At 52.1% G+C, this 20,087-nt stretch overlaps 1 protein-coding gene across 1 annotated transcript; it reads left to right on the top strand.

Annotated features, from left to right (window-relative positions):
• The first annotated feature begins 2,220 nt into the window (after positions 1 to 2,220).
• Positions 2,221 to 18,926, top strand: STMN3 (stathmin 3). Its single transcript, XM_068416063.1, has 5 exons — positions 2,221 to 2,425; positions 11,036 to 11,131; positions 11,566 to 11,741; positions 12,875 to 13,066; positions 13,936 to 18,926. The coding sequence occupies exons 1-5, from the start codon at positions 2,407 to 2,409 to the stop codon at positions 13,993 to 13,995; spliced, it is 543 nt and encodes a 180-aa protein (XP_068272164.1). The 5' UTR covers positions 2,221 to 2,406; the 3' UTR covers positions 13,996 to 18,926.
• Positions 18,927 to 20,087: the final 1,161 nt, after the last annotated feature.

Raw genomic sequence — 20,087 nt, 5'->3', positions numbered from 1 at the left:
TCAATGTTATTTCATTAGTCACTAGATGAAGTTGTTTCCCAAATATTTCTTGTTGCAAGCCGTGCTTCTGCCAGGCTTGGAGCCCCGAGTAGCAATATAAAGTGTGCTGAGACCATGACCCCTTTGGTAACAACCACAACTTGCAAATCTTCCTCTGTGAACTGCCTTGGGTGAGTGTTCCCTGTAATGAAACATGGGGATTGTTACGGATCCCTGTTTAGGGATGTGTTGAAAAGAGAATCTTTTTGGTCACATTGGGAATTTTGCTTTTGTTTTCAGTGTTGTTGAAAATACAAGTTATTGGAAGAAGCCCTTCCTATATCGAAAGACTTCTAGGAATATTTAGTTGTTAAACATGTTGAAAATATTCACAATAAAGTAGTGAAAGAAGTGCGTGCTGCAAAACCAACTTCTTTGCTGATTTGCTATGAAAGTCTGTTGTTCCCTGATAGTCTGCCTGGTCAGATGTCATGGGTGATGAAGGCACAGGACACGTTAGCCAAATAGTCACCAATTTTCCCTAATCCCCATCTTGAAAAAAAAACCCCAGTGCCTTCTGATGCTCCCTAGTGAAAATCAGGGATAACTTGAAAAGATAGTTACATGTAAAATAAGGAAGAAATGACACCCAGTGTTACAGATGGATCCAGAATTAATTGTATTAAAACTATTTATATGACAGGTTATCTAGAAAGTGTGAACAATATTGGAGATAAAATATATGGTGTGTGGTGTAGCCACCATTTTTCATACAGCATATTCCACTGGGACACGTGCCATGGCACCTTGAAGGCGTTCTGTACCTTTTTCTAAACACAAAGGAATAAAATGAATACCAGATTTATGCCCAGAAGCTCAGGAATGTCACCAGAGGTAGCCAGACCGTGTCAGGTCTGGTGGGTAAATCAAAGCCAGAGCTCATGCTAAATAAAGGGGGGAAATTATTCCAGCATCCAGCACTCCCCTTCATCTGTTAATGGGGAGTGCGCTTTTGAAACACATGCAATTCAGCCTGCTGCCTTCAAGATAAGCTGTAGAGTCTTAGAGATTCAACCCAAGGAGAAAGTACAGGGAGTTGCAACCACAAAACAAGCCTTGGACAGAACAGGGAGCTGTTCATGGTAATAAAAAAGCTCCTGTTCCAAACACACATTGAAAATATGTGGATAGTGTTAATATTATTCTGAATTAGAGTTATTTTCTATCATTTTTTTTTTCTTTTTACATACAGTGTTGAGGGAATAGGAGATTGGGGGAAAAAAATAGGAAAAAAGGGGGAATATAAGTCTTTTTAACTGAATTTATAGGCACTGCCTGTGGCTTTTGCCCCTGGCCAAGGCAGAGCGCCGGCAGCTCCTTGCACAACCTGTGGTTCCCTGTTTGGGAGTGTCTGCATTGCAGCGTGCAGGGAGGCTTGGGGTGTTTCCAGCCGGAGGGGATGTGCAGTCTGGCATGAGAGGGCCGGAGGCTGGGAGGGTCCCATGGGATGGCAGCCGCAGGCCCCGTGGTGGGGTCTGTGCAGCCGTGGTGGGACGGGTGCAGGTGGCAATGGGCAGTGGGAGGGCTCTGTAGTCCCCAGTGTGTGTGTGGGACTCGAAAAGCACAGATGCATTGGCCCCTAGCAACAGCCACGGATGGAAATGATGGAAAACAGAACAGAAAAGGAAAAGAAAAGAAGTCCTGATGCCTTGGGGCAGGGGGGGAAACCCAGAGAAGCCCCACTGAAATCAGAAGGCTTCGTTCTGCTCTTCCTCATCTGCTTTTACAGCAGTTTCCCCCCCCAGCTGCAGCCCCTTTTGTGTCCCGGTGCTGGTGTAAAAAAAAAAAACCACACCTAAAGATGCCAAGCCTAAAAATGTCTGGGATCCCTCCTCCCTTCACTGTTTGCCTAAAGCTGCTGCAAGGTTTGGGTTTTACACCCCAGCCTAGCTAAGCCAGACCCCAGATCTGGCCCTGTGGGTGGGCACCTTTTGAAAGGGCTGGTTTAAAAAAAAAAAAAAAAATTAATTAATTTGCTTATTTCTGCTTTCAGCAAGGGGAAAAGCAGTTTAGCCCATCTAGAACAGACAAGAAAGGGAGGAAGAGGAAGGAAAAAAATCATCTTTTGCCAGAGCCAGGCTGGGTGTGTCCCCTCGCCCCCCCCCCACCGTGGGTCTGTTTCTGGCAGGCAGCCTTGCCTGGGAGGGGTCTGCCGGCAAAGCCACCCAGGGAAGGAGGCCTCATACGCTAATTAATATTCTCAACTAGTGACCCTGCTTTTTCCTTGCCCCCCTCGCCTTCCTGCGGGCTCTCCGCCGCGGATGGCTGCAGCCCCCTCCAGCTGACTCAGTCCGCCCTCCCCGCAGCACTGCAGCACCCGCAGCTCCCTGCGCTCCTGCAGCACCCGCGCCGCTCCGCCGCAGCAGCATGGCCAGCACCGTCTCAGGTAGGACAGGCGGCTTTTGGAGAGGGCTTCTCACCAACCCTCTTATAGAACCATCAGATTATATTTTTTAATCGTTATTCTGAGGGTTTAAGGTTTTTTTTCCCCATGCTTTTCGGGGGAGTTCACTGATGAGGAGGCAGCTGGTATGGCAGCATTGTTCCCCTTCCTCCCCCAGACATGCACACACCCCTCTGATGCAAGGTAGCAGGTGGGCTTTTTATTTTAATATGAATACACATGCGATAAACTTGCCAGTTTAAAATATTGCTGCCGTTCCATTGTGCCTTAAGAAGATAACTGCATGCCAATTAATTGTTATTTTCGTAACGTGATACAGCTTTTTTTTTCCTCTAAGAAAAAAATTGCATGCTGTGTAGCTGGATGCAGAGAAATCAGCAATTACATGTTGTTTTGTGAAGATCATGTATTGCCTAAATGGGTAACGGAAAGAAAGACACAGGCAAGAGGCTGACAGTGATGCCCTAGAAAATCCCCCCAAACCCAACCAGAATAACCTGGATGGGTTTCTGTGTATTGGCAGGGCTCCCCATCCCTAGATTTCTTCCACAGCTCGGATTTCTCCGTTAGAGGATGCTACAGGGGAGCGGTCCTCTGATGGCGTTGGGTGACATGAGATGCGGCAAGGGCAGCCCTTCCTCCCTCCTGCAGCGCTACCGGGAAGGGCAGCGCGGCTGCCCCGAGCCTGGCACCGAGGCCGGGGTTGGCTCCGGGATGGCAGGCTGCCCTGAGGGTGCTGTGCTGCTTCGCTCCAGCCGCTTCCTAAAGATGGGTCTTGCCCCTTTTAACTGGGGAGGAGGGGTTCAAAGGGCTGAAACTGGGAATGTGGGTGAAGGAGAAGAAAAGCCTGAAACGGTACAATGAACAGGGGGTGGGTTTAGAGGGTCTTTTTCTTTAAAAAAAAACCCCAAGTTTTCTCTTGAAATGGCTCTGAATTCTGCGGTGCATAAAGAGGGGCTTGGGCGGGGGGAGCTAAATCCTGGAGGATGTGGGGCTGAATGGGAACAGCAGACAAAAAGGGGAAGCAGGCAGTGCTTTGTGCCCCCCTCCCTGCAGGGAACCAGCCTGAGGAGACCAGGCGACACTTCTTGCTTCTTTCACTGGCCTTTTCCATGGCTCCTGCTGTGCGTTTTCTGCTCCTTCCTCCTTTTAAAAGAGCAGCAGATGCAGGGGAGAGAAGGACAGAGAGATGCGTAGGGATGGGGGTGTGAGGGTGCAGCTGATCCCGAGCGGGCTTTGCATGAAATTAAAGACAGTAAAGCAGCATTGTAAAAACGGGTCTCTGCGATAGAAAATCTCCAGCTATTGTCTATATTTCTGTGCGAATCCCTGTCTCAATGACCGTGTGCGGCAGTGCTCGCTCGGGAGGTCCCACCCATCGCCTTCCTCTCCCACAGAGCAGGATCGGGCCGCGTTTGCAGAGCGGGGTGGGAGGGATGGCTCAGGCTCACCAGCCATCTAAACCAAGGTTGCATCAAACTTGAGATGGTCGAGGCGGTGGATGAAACACACGTAGGCATAACGTGCATTTTCCAGTTGGTGCATCCTCACCCTCCCAACCCAACACACGCCAATGGCATGTTTCATCTTCCCAAAGATGCAGTTTTACTGTCAAAGGAGCCTTAGGATCGTGAAGCAGTGTGTGCTTCAGAGAAACCGTGCTTCCTCGTGGCTCAGATCAAGTAGAGAAACAATTTCAAGGAGTAGAAAGTGACGGGAAACCGATGCTGTGGCAGGTGGAAAGAGAACAGGGAAATGTTTGCCGAGGGAGGGAACAGGGCTGAGCCTCGCCCAGCTGCCTGCGCAGGGAGCAGCTCCCCGTCGCCTGTAGCACTTACAGCAGGAAGGGAGAGTGGCCTGGAAAGGCAGGAGGAAAAGGCGAGCAAACCCTTAAATTAAGGAGAGAGTCTTGTTTGCTTTCTTTGTTATTTTCTTCTTTACCTGCAGCAAAAGCAAATCCGTGCTGGAGGGAGGGCGGCTGTAATTGCAGCTGATGCCTGGGGGCTTATTCCCCTCGGGAAGATTTTGTGGGGTTTGTTTAAACAAACAAATCCCTGGGATGAAAAGAAATGGGGCTTGCTTCCCTCAGCCCAGCAGCCCTCCCTCTTCCCTCCCTGCCACCTCAGGCGTTTTCTCCTGGCCGCGGTGGTTGTTTTCGGTGCTGGAGCAGAGGATGCAGCAGCACATGCTCAGTGCGGGCTCAGCTGCGGTGCAGACCTTGGTGGGGCAGAGCCCTCGCACCTCCTCCCCACGGCATCTGCACCAAGCTTTGTGCTTGGGTACGCCGCAGAAGGGGTGTCTGGCTGGGCTCTGCAGGGCTGCGTAACTTTCCCCACCATTTGTGTGCATCTGGATTGAATAAAGAGATAGGAGATGGTGAAATGACGAGGTAAGGTGACAGCCTCGGGGGCTTTTCTCCAGCGTTAGTGTGTCTGAGAAGGTGGAGCCAAGAGGGAACACCCGTTTGTCATTACTGGCCTCACGACTGGGCATGGTAAATGTGCCTTGGCAGATCCCGAGGTTTTCCCCTCCTACACTGAACTGTGAGAGTTGTGTGACTTGATGTAGGTCTGGGTTTTCCCCTTAATCCCTTTTCTGGGTGGTACTGGTGGACACCACCCGGTATTGCCCTGTCCTGACACTTCGCTGCCCATGCTGGAGACTTGGAGTCCTTTCTGTCAAGCTCTCCATCTCTCTGTGTTCTCAAGAAATCATTATTTTCTTTTTCTTCGGGTGTTGATGGAGTCTGTATGGCCTTAGAAATTTATGGTACTTTCATTGGGACTTCGGTTTTACCAGCCAAAAGAATCTGTTGTAGGCATTTTTTATAATTTTTTTTTTACCACTGTATCCAAACAAGGGTTCTAACTCCTTGGAAAATATTTGTTCCTTCTAAAATATAAACCATATCTTCTTTGATGGCACCATGCAGACTCTGTGAGGATCCCTTAGATATCTTAAAAGAGCCCTTTCTTGGAGCCCGTCGATGTTGGTTCAGATCTGGTGAATGAATTGTTTTATCAGATGAACACATTCTCCTGCAGAGGAAAAGCTGAGGTTTAGTGGTCTGATGTGGCAACTGGAAAGCTGCAGATAAGACCTTTGTGGCAGCAGTGTGGGCAGCAGGATGGATTGCCACTTCAAGCTTTCTTAGGGTGAAGAGGGCTGGTGATTCTTGATGACAACACTTGGAGGGACCTGAAGCTCACTAAAACTTCTATACCCCTAAATTAACTGGAAACAACATGCCTGCCTAATCCCTCCCAGCTGCCCTACTGACGTGGGCTTTATTCTTCCAGGTGAAAACCTACCTTTAAAAAAAAAGTCTCCTATCCAGAGGGGAGTTAAACCAATGGTCAAATCTTTGGGTACGATTTAGAAATACAAAAGAATTAGAGAGCAACCAAAGGCCATGTGCATGTGCTGTTGCCCTTTGGCACATCCCAACTGGTGAAGAGCTGCTCAGAGTATTTCTGAACAGTTCTTTTATTCTTTCAAGGTACCTCTACATGTTTAGTGCCATACTAGAGCAACTTATATTCTCCGAATGTGTTTATACAAATAATATCACCGTGTAATGCTCAAGTACAATAATCTTCAGTTAATGCAAAGGAAACCAAGATCCAAAGAGACCAAATGACTGTCTGTGGTCACACAGCATGTCTGTATGTGACACAGCATGGCATTGGATTCCTGTCTTTGACTGTCTCACGAACTGCTGGCTTATCTGGTTCCCAGCTCCCCTGTAGCTCTTTGTCTCACCCAAACCTGACCATCTGAACCTATGTTTGCCCCAACTCCCCAAACACTCTGGGACAGCTGCCTCCATTTGGCTCCTTCCTCTGCTTTATCAAGCAACCCAGGCCATGCTTCTCTCCTTCCTGACAATCAGTCCCCCACCCAGCCCCGGCTGCTGGGTCTCTGCTGCAAGCGGGAGCCCTTCTCTCGTGCTGAGCCCCTGGAAGAGGAGATTTCCCTGGTTATTTTCCTGAGGGCAGCCCCCATGTCCCAGTGCTGCAGCTTGAGTGATTTGCTAATCCATTGGCTGTGCATAACACAGGGTGACGTGGCATTCATGAGCTGCAAATGAAACCTGGGGGGAAGGAGCTGGGTGACTGGAAACCGTTCCTGAGTGATAGTTTAGCAGATGTCCGACAGAAGGCAGAGGAACCCTCGCATCTGCCTGCTCTCATGGATGATTCCACATGAGCCCGCGGTAACTTCTGGGCCTCAGATCTCATGGTGAGCAGCTGAGATGGTGGATGGCGTCAGTGTGGGGTACAACCGCTGATCTGAAACAAAAAACCCGCTGGTGTTTTCTCATTGTGTGAGCTCTGCTGTTGACCTGGTTTTGGAAGTTGGGGAGCAAGAAGATGGAAGTGAGTTAGACTGATGTGAAGGTCTGGCCATTAATTTTAGGATAGGATTCATAGCAGGCGAGAATGTCTGCAGTCTGTGGTACTCTGAAGGCTTATCAAGGACTGTGGTTGCTCTTGTTGTGTATGCGGCATTGCAGTTTTGGGGCTGAAGGACTCGTTCCCTGTCTCTCTAGCTTCTCTACCTTCTGTTTGCGCTTTGGCTACATCTATAATTGGACCGTTCTCATTTTTTCATGATATGATATTCTTTATGGAAGCAATTTTTACCTCTCCAAAGTTATCTTTGCAAACCAAATTGTTTTCATGTAATAACCTTGCTTTGACCTTGCTATCAGACATAGCACATCCAGTCTCATCCATTTAAATTGCCTGAATTCACATAAATTAGTCTTGCTGTGCCTCTGGTTTGTTATGAATGACTGTGTATCAGCGTCGTGCCTAAATGGCCTCACTGTTTTGCTGGACGTCATTAAACACTGAGCAAAAAGACAGGCTGCTCAGACAGTCTGCAGTTTAATTTTGTCTGGTTAGGAAGCAGAGAACAAAACTTTTTAATGAATATTAGGTGGCCCCTAATATTCATTAGGGCACATTGCAAGCGGGAAGATGGTTCCCATTGCCTGCGCACCGCGCCCGTCCCCAACCGTTCCTCCATCTCCTGCACTGCAGCTGCTCGGGGAGCAGCTGGATGGTGTCTCTGGGGCTTAGCTTGGAGATAAACACTTTTACACGGATAAATGCCGTATATAGTGCGCATGGGAAGCAGCAGGGGATGGAAATGCAGGACGTGCTGTACAGCACTAGAGGGAGCACGGGAAAGGAGTCGCTAGAGAGAAAGCAAGCTGAGAGCACCAAGACCCTCTTGGTGGCTTGGTGAAGGCGCAGGTAATCTCCCTTCTTCTCCTTGAACAAGGAGAAAGTAATTTTGCCCATGCAGAGAAAAGCGAGATGAAAAATGTTAATAAAGATTCATTATTGTATGGGGTGTGCAATGGAATATAAACAGAGCAGGATCAGACTGTGCTGATTACGGGGCATAAATACTCAGGAATGTCAGGAACTGACGGCACCTTTTCAATAGAATTGTAGTTTAATCACTACCCAGGGGCCCATGAAGCCAACAAAATACAAGTTTACCCCACTTTACAGGATGAGACTCTGGTATATTTTCTATACCTTCTACGGTTTATTCACTGCTTAATTTACACAACTCCATTATTTGCAATGTTTCACCCCAATTCTAACCTGAAAGCAGTGAAGGGTTATGACATAAGGATGAAGACCACATCAGAGTGAATGAACTTGCTACTGATCCTTCTGTTGAAGTGTTTGCCTAAAAAGAAGGGTAAAATATCAGTAATTCACACCTGAGGGAGCAGCCTGTCCTCATCCTCTGCTTGTCAGGAGACAAAGCTCTTGTTGCACCTCTGAGAACAAAGCGATGCTTTGGTGTAAAGTCCCTCAGGAACCGTGTCAGATAGCCTTACTAATGCAAATAGATGCTTAAATAAATAGATGCTTAAATAAAAAGTTCAGTATTTCCTGTCTAATTGATCTTGAAATGTGTAAATTTGTGCACTGGAAAACATACAGTGTTTCATGGAAGGGACTTGTTGGCCCTGTCATCTTCTGGCCAGCCAGCTCTCTTCTCTTGGTGCAACGATTTTGTCCACTGGCATAAATATGTCCTCAAAACCTTATACCTCTTGGCAAATGTGAGTGCAGGTACTTCTGAAGGGAATTTCAGTGCTGAGGTTTGCAATGCTGATCTTTTACCCTGAGAGTTTTAAGCGTGCCCTTTCTGATTGAGACATAGCCTTGCTTCAGGAGATCTTGGGTTTGATCTTCAGTGTCACAGTCACCTAAATAGTGACCCAGAGGTTGGGCACACGTACTGCCCATTGTTTGTCACTGGACGTGTCAGATCAGAAGTGCGTGAGGACGAGGGCATCACTGGGGATGTTTCTGTGTCGCGCGGGGGGAACCGCTTGCTCTGGAGCGGAGACGGGGCGGGTTCAGGAGCCCATTTATTTCTCGGGGTGTGGATCAGGGGCGATTTCTTCAGGGGTCGGTCCTTCCCCCTCTTCATGCCGAAGCCCCCGGCCTTGGCGCTGCTTGGGGGCTCACTGGAGGTGGTGGTGCTGAGCGGACAGGTGCCGGGCTGGGGGTCTCGGAGGTGGTGCTGAACGGACAGCTCCCGGGCCGGGGTCCTGGGGTGGTGCTGAACGGACAGCTCCCGGGCCGGGGTCCCGGGGCCGAGCGGGCCCTCCCGGGTACCGGCCGGGGGTCTCATTCCCGCTGCTCCACCCGTCCCCCCGGCAGCGGGGAGGCTGGAGCGGGGGTGCCCGGCAGTGAGGGCTGCCCGGCTGGTCGGGGCTCTTCGGGCTCTTCCCCCGCCGGTCTCCGGGGCCCCGGCAGCTCCCGGCCCCGCTCCCCCGGCCCGTGTGCCCGCGATGCTGCTAATTGCACCTGACGGCTGGCGCCGGGTGCGGCTGCAGGCTCCGGTGCCGGAGAAGGACGCGCAGCACTTCCATCGCTCATTAAAGCGCTGCCGCAGCTCAGTGGAGCCGTGTCCTTTTGTCTTGTCGCTCCTTTTCATTTTAATTGGCGGAGAGGGACGGTCGGTTTGCTCTACAGAAGGGAAAGCGGGACAGGGAAGATCCCGATGGAATGGAGGCAGCTGCAAAATCACTCCAACAGACCTCCGGAAAGGCAGGGACTGCAGCAGACGCTCAGCTACACAGAGCACCGTGAAACCAGCACTGGGGAGACCTCCTGAAGCTCAAGTAATGAAATACAAAGCACTGTGCTCTGTAACAAGTGCTCGGAGACAATTAAATGAGTGGGTCAGGGATGTGGCACATCTGCTTAATGTCTTGGCTTCACCCAGGACCAGACATAATGGTGGAGCAATGACCTCGGTGCGTGGTTTGTTTCTATTAAACAATAATGTCTCTCGTTTAGTCCCGGGGACCCTCCTCAGGGCTCTTGGCAGCACATTATGGGATACATTAGCTTACTGCTGCACGCCATGACTTCTAACACGATACAGCACTCTCAGAGGCTTTCCAAAGGCTTTTGTCATTAAGAACAAAATCAAAGATGTCCTGCGCTGTGGCTGGCATTGCTGATGTAAACTGTTCCTGTCTGCTTTACATTTAATGGCAGGACTGGGCAGGGTATTAAAATCAGAATGTGGAGCAAACTGAAAAATGTTCAGTAAAGATCTGAGCTTTGGGGACTGTTGGTTAGCAAAAGGAGGGTGTTAATTAGGATGAAGTTCTGCACCTAGGAGGAAAAATAAGTGCAAGTATGAAGCAGGCATATGAAACCACTGTTTTCCCACCCGAGTAGCTGCAGGAAGGCAGAGGAGATGATCTGAAAGGTGTTCCTGGGGGCAGGTGGTACACAGGATAATACTTCTTTTCCAACTTGTTCTGTGTCTAGTTCCTCTTCATATCACAAAGTTCTGGGGATTTCCCTTTCCTGGCCTGGTGGAGGGTCTTGCTATGAAGGTGGCAGTGACAGCCAGGCTGCAGATTCACCTCTGGCTGGAGGTCGAAATAGGAGCTCAGCAAGGAAGGGGCAAACCCAGGTCAGAAGCACAAGGACATGTGGGAAATGCAGAGGCAGAGCCAAGGCTGGACACCGGCATGCCTGTGCCCTGTGGTGGAGGCAGGAGGAAGGGCAGCACGAGTCGGCTCAGGGCAGGTTTGTCAGGACACGCAGCCATGAAGACTCTGTCCCCACGTGTCTGGGTGTCCCCCAAGGAGCCAGTCCAGGGCAGAGCCTCACAGCAGCATCCGTGAGGCAGCAGCACCCAGTGCTGAGCCTCAGCTGCTGACCTGCAGCAGAGCAATGGTGCTGTGAGAGTTACACTGACGTGGTAAAGAACTTGACAGCCTGACAGAGCACCTCCACCTCTCTGTTTTCGAGTCCCTCTTCTATTCTGAGGTTCTTTGTCAAGTGTGTGCTACCAGTTCACTGTCTTAAATGTGCTAAACTCCAACAATACAGGTGAAGATTGCCCCAGAAACAGACCTTTTGGTCCCTCCTTGGGGACCTTTTGGCAAGGTATGGCAGCCTGGAAAAGCCTCCGTAGGTTCTGGTAGCTGCAAATGGGTTTCCTTGTGTCTACTCGCTTCATTTCTCCATGAAAAAGAGCTGCCGTTGCCATTAGACTCTCTTCTCATTGCTGTTGTGTATTTTTCAGCCTACAAGGAGAAGATGAAGGAGCTGTCTCTGCTCTCCCTCATCTGCTCCTGTTTCCACACCCAGCCCCATCCCAATACCATCTACCAGTATGGAGGTACGTAACCTGCTCCCACGGGAGCTGCAGCATCGAACGCGTGACGCTGCTGCGGGCAAGGCGGGAGCTCGACGGTGCGCTGGGCTGTCCCATCCTGGAGCTTTCATCCCGGTCTCCTTTCATAGTTTATTTTATTAATGGAACCCACATTTCCCCAGAAAGAAACTGCTTGCAGAGGCTGTCTGCTTCATACCGGGGTGACATACAAGATACACGGCCTTTCTGTAATTATGCGGTGAATTTAAATTAATTGCATTGACCTGGGGGAGATGAAGCTGGTCACTAATTGGGAAATTTTGGAGATAGAGCAAAATCACCCAGGTCAGGACATGGGAACACCCTAATCCCTATGTGAAGAGCTCGGTGCCCTCAGGTGAATGCTCTCCCGAGTGTCACAGGTCCACAGAGCCTCTGTTTTTTTTTTCCTCCCAAAGATATGGAGGTGAAGCAGCTGGATAAGAGGGCATCGGGCCAGAGCTTCGAAGTGATCCTGAAGTCCCCTTCAGATTTATCTCCCGAGAGCCCGATCCTTTCCTCCCCCCCCAAGAAGAAGGATCTGTCCCTGGAGGAGCTGCAGAGGAGGCTGGAGGCTGCAGAAGAGAGGAGGAAGGTAATGTGATGTCCTGTGCAAGCAGTGACTTTTGTGTGACAGGTACTAACTGCACCAAACCCTAACAGTGGCTTAGCAGGAGCAATCTAAAATGGCTGGAAATAGTGTTTTCACACTTATTATTATATTCCAATATAAATTGTCAGGTGAGACATGGGGGTCATGGAGTGCAGGTTCTGCAGCCTGGTTTAGGCAGGGAATTAGACTCGATGAGCATCATAGTCCTCCTGTTCTTAGAACCACACCGTATGGGGGTCATCTTGGGGGGGGGCAGTTCCCACCAGCTAATGTTGCAGGAGGTGGAGCAGCTGGTCACACACCAGACTTAACCTCCAACCCTAAACACAGCCTCGTGTTTCGAACAGCTGGCTGTGCCATGTTTGATTGTAAGTGCTGTGTAAAATCATAGAATCATAGAATGTCAGGGGTTGGAAGGGACCTCTGGAGATCATCGAGTCCAACCCCCCTGCCAGAGCAGGACCAATCTTGGGCAGGTTACACAGGAACGCATCCAGATGGGTCTTGAAAGTCTCCAGAGAAGGAGACTCCACAACCCCCTGGGGAGCCTGTTCCAGTGCTCTGTAACCCTCACAGTAAAGAAGTTCTTCCTCATGTTGAGGTTGAACATCCTGTGCTCCAGCTTGCACCCATTGCCCCTTGTCCTATCGCAGGGCACAAGTGAAAAGAGGTTGCCCCTTTGCTCTTGACACCCAGCCCTCGTCTATTTATACAATTCTGGTGTAAACTATTGAAAAGGAGAAAACCAGCAGAGTAAAACAAAGTATAAATATTACGTGTGTTGGTGGGTAAGAGGAGAGCAAGCCCAAACAATTCAAGGAATGAGGTGACACTCAGAGAGGGGACTCTGCACCCCCATGTGCGTCACCTCAGTTTTGCTGTGCCAGTGGGCACAGCGTTGCATCGCCTGCCAGCCTGGAGTGCCGGACCCAGCAGACATTGCCCCACCACAGGAAAAGGGTTTCAAAGAGTCTTCCAAGCAAGAGCGTTACAGGATGGAGGGGGGGTGGCAGAGGGGTTTTGAGCAGAGGAGATGGTCAGAAAACCTCTCTGGGGAGTTGAAGGCCAGCAAAGGCTCTTTGGTTGCCTTACACCCCTCCCGCCTTGCCTCGCAGACCCAGGAGGCGCAGGTGCTGAAGCAGCTGGCGGAGAAGCGGGAGCACGAGCGGGAGGTGCTGCACAAGGCGCTGGAGGAGAACAACAACTTCAGCCGCCTGGCCGAGGAGAAGCTCAACTACAAGATGGAGCTGAGCAGGGAGATCCGCGAAGCACATCTCGCTGCCCTGAGGGAGCGGCTCCGTGAGAAGGCGAGTGCGGTGCCCCGGGAGAGGGCTGGGTGCTGATGCCCATGGCGGGGTTGGGGGTCTGGTCCCTGCGGGGTCTTCCCAGAGCGATGGGCACAAGGGAATGGATGTTTCGTTGCTGGTGGAAAGTGGGCTGTGGAGCAGCATGAGGAGGGGGGATGTGTCCTTCAAGGTCAGCAGGGAATCACAGAATCAATGAGGTTGGAAGAGCCCTCTGGGATCATCGAGTCCAACCATTGCCCTGACACCACCATGGCAACTAGACCATGGCGCTAAGTGCCACGTCCAGTCTTGTCTTAAACCCCTCCAGAGATGGTGACTCCACCACCTCCCTGGGCAGCCCCTTCCAATGGCTAATGACCCTTGCTGAGAAGAAATGCTTCCTAATGTCCAACCTGACCCTCCCCTGGCGAAGCTTGAGGCTGTGTCCTCTTGTCCTATCGCTGGTTGCCTGGGAGAAGAGGCCGACTCCCACTCCACTACAACCTCCCTTCAGGTAGTTGTAGACTGCACTAAGGTCACCTCTGAGCCTCCTCTTCTCCAGGCTAAACACCGTCTGGCTGGTCTTGCTAAGTGCCAGCTCAAAGGCCTGGGCTCAGGCCCACCCCATGCCCGGGGGCTGCGTGGCCGAAGGGCTCTGCAGAAGAGGGAGCTGTGAACGCGTTCGCTGCAGGTTTGCATCACCCCTGAGCTCCCGCAGACGAGACGCTTCGCCCCTTGCAGGGGTAACACACCGTCCTCAGGGTGTGTCGGAGGGGAAACTGGTCTCTTTTTTTCTGGTCTGGTGCAAATCCTGTGTGCAGGAGAGAAGGAAAATAGAGATGGCAAGAGCAGAAGGTGTTAGCGTGGTGTCATCTCTCCCGTCTTTGCAGGAACTGCACGCAGCCGAAGTTCGCAGGAACAAGGAACAGCGGGAGGAGATCTCTGGATAAAGGGCTTTTCTACACATCTAGCACCCGATTCCTGTTAACAAACCAACCGATCGACCAACCAACACATTTTATTTTGTTTGTCTAGATGCAACATTCGGTTCTCCATCCCCCCCCTCCCCGGTGTTCGTCCCCCAGCTACACGCTTCTCTCTCTCTGCATCCTTACCCGTCAGTGCTTGTGGGGATTCACAGATCATAGGGACCTCTAAGCAGAATAGCAGCTAGTTCACATGAAATAGAGAATCGATCAGTCAATCAAACAGCTTCTTTGGAGGGTTTTGTCCTTTTTTAAAAAAAATATTTCTTAAACTGATATAAAAAAAAAATTAAGATATTAATAAATTCAACCAGCAGCGTCACAGAGATACGGATTTCTTATCCGGGGCTTTTACTCCTCTTGGTGTTTGCTCTGAGCCAAGTACCAGTTTCAGACTAATGGGAAGAACGTGATCATTTCTGTGTGTGCAGTGGAATAGGGAACAGCCCCGTGTTTGCCAGCGGCAGGAGAGAGGAGCGAGAGAGGGATGGGATGGCTCGGTGCAGCCGCCCCGTCTCGTGGCCGTCTCTGGAGCCTGCCCGGGCAGGCAACGACCCAGAGTCCTCATCTTTGGATGATTCTTTGATAGCCCGTGTGGAAGTAGGTGAGGGTCTCCACCCAGAGCTGGGTGCTGGGTGCCACATCACGGCGGGCACCGCCTGATGCCCTGGCTGGCCGCGGGCCGGGGGAGCCCGTAGACTGAGCCGCCCTCGCCCCGGCAGAGCGGGGACCGGGGAGAACTGGACGGCGATTGCATCCCTGGCTCCATGGGAGCCCTGCGAGAGGGCGCTCGGTCTGCGGGCTCTCCAGAGCTCCCAAAGCATGAGGTTTCTCTCCAGTAGGGAAGGAAATCCAACAGAGACGGCGCATGGTTGTGAAATAGCCTTTTAGTGAAGAGAAGGATCGTCCTTCCCTCTTTCCAAAGATGGATGTGACTCTTTGGTGCCATCACAGGGCTGACACTGAGACCAGAGATGACCAGGTGAGCCCTGGCTCGCGGGCAGCACCCGGGGAGGCCGGGCACACCAGCTGCCTGCCTGGTGCCTCCACACCGGTGCCTTTGGGTGAGAGGGAGCTAAGAGGGGGGCAGTGCTGCAGTAAGGGCGAAGAGATGTCCCCATGCTCACTCCTCGTCTGCCTTTAGCTTTTCAAGGCCTATTCTTAGAAAAAAATTGTCTCTTGATGGAGGTAGGGATGAGCAGAGAACATGCAAGCACGGCAGTGACATCTGATCTAAATAGGTGACTGTCAGAGCCCGTGGACTTCCCAATCTTCTAGATCCCGGTAGCCAAAGGAGCACGGTCCTGCGGCAGGGTTTTTCAGAGGACACGCTGGAAACTGCTTTTGTTTAGGCAGGAGGTAACAAGAACTCCCCTCTGTCCCGTGCTTAGAGATTACTGGGTTGTGGTTCTGTGATGGCAGGCAGCGACGAGGAGCTAGAGCAGACGAGGGGTTTGCACAGGGAATAACCATCCCATTCCCTCTCCTCCCCTCTGAAAGAGAAATCCTCGCTGAGTCTTGTCGGAAGCTGAAGTTTTCTGCCTACCCTGTGCTTTAATTAGGTAAATAATTGATTATGAGCATCAGGCGGTCGCAGAAACCCCATGGAAAGCCAAAGAGCAGCAGGGAGCTCAAATCCCGGAGCTCTTTGCTGATCTCCCCCCAAGTCCCAGCTGGATTCAGAGAGATCTCTCGATGGCCCTGATGGTAGGGGACACTCTGCTCCGAAGAGGAAGGGCTACCTTACTCCCCAACCCCTCTGCCTGGGTGGGGGGAGGACAGGGCTGTTAGAGAGCCCCAGCGCTGCCCAGTGCTGAAAAAAATAAAGATTTAGAGCAAAGAGGAAGGAAACTGAGGGTTGAATTTCTTACCAGTAGCTAATGATCAGTTTATAGTAGCAGCTGTCTTAGATAAGCATCTGTGTAGAGCGCGGCATCACCGCCAGCATCACCTCATTCATATAGTGACGAGAAATTTTAAAAAGTTTAAAAAAAAAAAAAAAAGATTTAAAAGTAATTTAAACGCAATGTTTGTGTGTAAGAAATGGTTGAAACTGTCAAATGTCTGTGTCCCACGTTGGTGGGATCTGAGAAGGTACCTGCGAGATATTAACCCTGTCCTACTCTCTGTGGTGCTGAGTGTTTGCTTGGTGTGTAATTCTGACCTGGAGCTTGTTGTAAATACTGTTTTTAGTACTATGATTATTATGATTATTATGATCAGAAATGTTGTACTCATGAGCAGGAGTTTAACCCAAGAGAAACGACCGTTTTCGCTCCCTCCTCGGGGCTCAGAAGGAGCGGGTGAAGGCAGGGTGCCGCCGGGGTGGGATGAGGACCAGGGAGCAGCTGGAAAATCACGGCGTGGGGAGCTGAGTCCTGCGGGCAGGGCGGTGGGAGCGGGGACAGGCTGCTCCTCGTGCTGGGAGGAGAAGGAAGGACCAGAGGTGGAACGGAGGGGATGCTTCAGTTCTGGTACACACAATTTAGTGTGAACCCAAAGCTCCTCGGTGAGGGGTCCCGGCTGTTCCCTGCAGCCCCGGGGAAGCCGGCGGAGCCGTGAGGTTTGGCCTGTGCATCTCCAGACTCGGTTCCTGCCGGGATCCTCCACCTCAGTCCTTTGTGCTGCCCAGCGCCCGCTCTCCTCCCCTCCCTGAGCGCCAGCCTGGATCCCAGGTGGAGACTTATTCTCGCAATAGCTTTGTCTGGTGAAAACTCCCACGGGGAAACGCCCGGGAGAGCGGCCCAGCACACGGTGCTCACGCAGGTGTGAGCAGTGGGAAACTCGTTTTTCTCCCCTCCGTCGGGTCGGTGCTGCGAGGGACAGTGGATGTGGCTGGAAAACGTGTTAGTGCAGGGTGAGCTCCTGTGTCCCGGGAGCAGGGTGTGCAGGGTGTGCAGGGTGTGCAGGGTGTGCAGGGACGTGCAGGGATGTGCAGGGGGAGTTTTGCATCGGTGATGCCAGGGCACCGGCTCTGTTACTGCTGCCAAGGAAACAGCCTCGTCCGCGGGGCCAGATGCTTTCGGTGTAGCAGAGCGAGGTTTGCCCGGTGCAGATGAATGTAGCAGGGATGTTGTGGAGCTTGACATTTGTCTGGTTTCACTATCAGGGAAACGTGTGATTGCTTTGGCTGCGTGCCCCTGCTCCTGTGGTTGTGGCTGGACGGGGACGTCCACCGACCCACGGGGACGGTGCTGCCGGCGCCAGCAGCTAACGCGGGGCCGTGCCCGGCTGGCAGCACGTGGCACGTTCCGGGGTCACGGTTATTTCATGCCTTTCCATCTCCCAGGGTTGCCAACAGTTGCGTGCAGCAGCATACTTCATGCCTCAATCGAGACTAATTAATTATCCTCATTAACATCCTCACCATCCCAGCCTCATTCCCGGACCGTCCCCACATACCGCGGCCGCGGACACAGCGTGCAGCCCCCCAGCTCCCAGGGCCACCTTCCTTGTGGCAGGGCTTGAGGTTCTTCATCAGTTCCCGGGGTTGGTTTTGAAGCAAGCTGTGTAGCGACAGTTCGTGGCCCCGTTTTTGCAGCAGCACATGAACAGGAGACTTGGTGCCTGGCAGGGAGAGCAGCCTCGGGGCGGCCGGCAGCATCCCTGCCCGGAGCACGGACGTTTGTGTGAGGGAGGAAAGATGAGATGGTGACAATTTATTACGTGCGTGCCTACACCTTTCAAAGAGCTCTCCTGGAGAAGGGCCTCTGATTCGAGCAAGGCAGAGATACTGAAGCTAAATGAGTTCCCAGTTGGCACCGACAGCCGGGCACCGAGCGAAGGTGCACGAGAGCTGGGACAACTGGCCTCATTCACGTTATCCCTTACAGCAAAGTGCTCAGCTCCAGCTGGAAATTGGTGCTTTCAAGGATGCTGGCCCCTCAGACTGCTTCTGGACTGAGCCTATGCCCTGTATTATTATTTTCGAGTCATTAAAAAGTCTTGCTCTACCCCAGATGTGGGGTTAACTTTGAGTTGACCTTCCAGGGACGGTGGCAGCTCACGATTGCATGCATCCTACCGTGGGGGTAGGTCGGTACTGCTGCTCCTTTTAAGATGTAAACTGCAGCTTGCTTGCTCCTCCTTAGCCCGCTGTGACTCCCCGGCCCTGGCTCTGCACAGCCTGTCTCGTGGGGTCCGCTCAGTCCCGTCCCGCCGCCTTACTCCCCTCCCTCGCAGTGGCTGTGCACACGCGCACAGACGCATCCGTGGAATCGATATATGCACACACACACACTCTGATACCACTTGAAATGAGTCAGGGAATGGCTGTTTACGGTGCTAGAGATTTCTTACTACCCGTGCAGGGGACGAGATGACACAGTAAGACCAATAAACTCCACCTTTGTAGTCAGTTGTCTTTAAGTAAAGCAGAAGAGGGGCACTGGCCAACGCCTACGTTTGGGTGCTCCGTGGTCCCCGGGGTGCAGGGAGGCAGCCACCCCCACGCGTGCCGGGGGGCAGCCGGGCATCCCAGCCCTGGCATCCCCCGTGCCTCAGTTTCCCCCACGCTGTGACAAGGGGACACCGACACTCCCTGCCCCACGGGGACGGCGGGGGAGCCAACGCCTCCGTGTCCGTACAGCGCTCTGAAAATGGGAAGTACCGAAGCACCGAGTCGTGGTACACAACTGTCCACCCCGGGAGGAACAAAGTGGCCCAGGGCTGCAGGCAGAGGTTTGGAAGATGACTGCGTGGCCGTGGGGCTGAGCCGTGACCCTGGGGCTCAGCACCCCGGCTGCCCTCCCGGGCAGGATTCACTCCTCCTGCCGCAGCCTGGGCCGCCTTCGTGTGCCGGGTGGGGAGCTGGCGCGGGGTCGTGGGAGGACTTGCCATCACTAACAGAGCCTTGTCCGGTTCCCTTCGGTCCACCGCGTGCATTTCATTGTCAACTCGAGGTTGTTGTTGTGCAAAAGAAGTGATTATGGAAAAAAAAAAAAAAAAAGAAAAAAAAAAGAAATAAACTTGGTATGAAACCACACGTGTCCGTCTCTCTCCATAAATGGATTGTTTTGGTTCTGAGGCTTCTCGTTGTATCATGAGAATACCAATAAAACGCATTAAACAGAAAATTGACCTAAAGATTTCAACAACATAGACTTCAAGCATTTGTGTGCTAAATGAGTACTTTGCAGCCAGCATAAAAGATGCGGAGATCCACAGTTTATCGCCGTCCTCAGGGGAAAAAAATAAAATGCTTGACTGAGGGTACTGCTGGCATCCCCTGCGGCAGGAAGGGTGAGGGTACGCAAAGTCCTTACAGAGGAAGATCGAAAAAACATAAGATAATTACAAATACAATAAATCCAGTTCTGGAAAACACGTGGGCTGCTTTTTTAAAAGCAATCCAGCGCTCACGTAATGAGCTTTTCCTGAGACATGATCCAGCCTTCCCCCGGGATGGACACAGTGGGGGGGCGCGGGGCTGCGGTTCCCAAGGAGAGGGGACCCTACTCTGGGAGACCTTGTGTGGCCAACGCTCCGAATCACATCCCTGGGGCCAGGTACCCCCAAACACCCCAAAAGCTGCAGCTGAAAACAGGGCGGTTTGCAATCTGTGGGGATGGCCGAGGGGAGGGTGCCTGGCTGCTCCCCCAGCTGCCGGGGGAAGGATCTCCCACCTTGGGGTGCGAGAGGCTGAGCGGAGGGGAAGGCAGGAGGGGGTAAATGTTAACTCCCAGGGCAGGTCTTCGGTAAGAGCGGGGAGGGCAGCGCTGGGGCCATCGCCGCGCCGCAGCCCACGCCTGATGCTCTTCCCACGTGTGCGCAGGTCGCTGCCGCCTGCGCAAACAGGAATTCTATTTTTGCAGCGTGACCTTCCTGATTCCAGAGATAACGCCCTCACGGCAAACGCAGCACGGCTCACTTTTCACAGAATCCCAGAATCAGTGAGGTTGGAAGAGCCCTCTGGGATCATCGAGTCCAACCATTGCCCTGACACCACCATGGCAACTAGACCAGGGCACTAAGTGCCACGTCCAGTGTTTTCTTAAACCCCTCCAGAGATGGTGACTCCACCACCTCCCTGGGCAGCCCCTTCCAATGGCTAATGA

Source organism: Nyctibius grandis, chromosome 19 (assembly GCF_013368605.1).
Source record: "Nyctibius grandis isolate bNycGra1 chromosome 19, bNycGra1.pri, whole genome shotgun sequence".
NCBI classification, from domain to species: domain Eukaryota; kingdom Metazoa; phylum Chordata; class Aves; order Nyctibiiformes; family Nyctibiidae; genus Nyctibius; species Nyctibius grandis.
This window is presented reverse-complemented; position numbering and strand designations above follow the sequence as displayed.

Bases quoted from the DNA above. Each gene is read 5' to 3' on its own strand.
- STMN3 (XM_068416063.1), top strand. The intron at 11,132-11,565 runs GTACGTAACCTG...TTCCTCCCAAAG, and splicing joins TACCATCTACCAGTATGGAG to ATATGGAGGTGAAGCAGCTG. The intron at 13,067-13,935 runs GCGAGTGCGGTG...CCGTCTTTGCAG, and splicing joins GGGAGCGGCTCCGTGAGAAG to GAACTGCACGCAGCCGAAGT.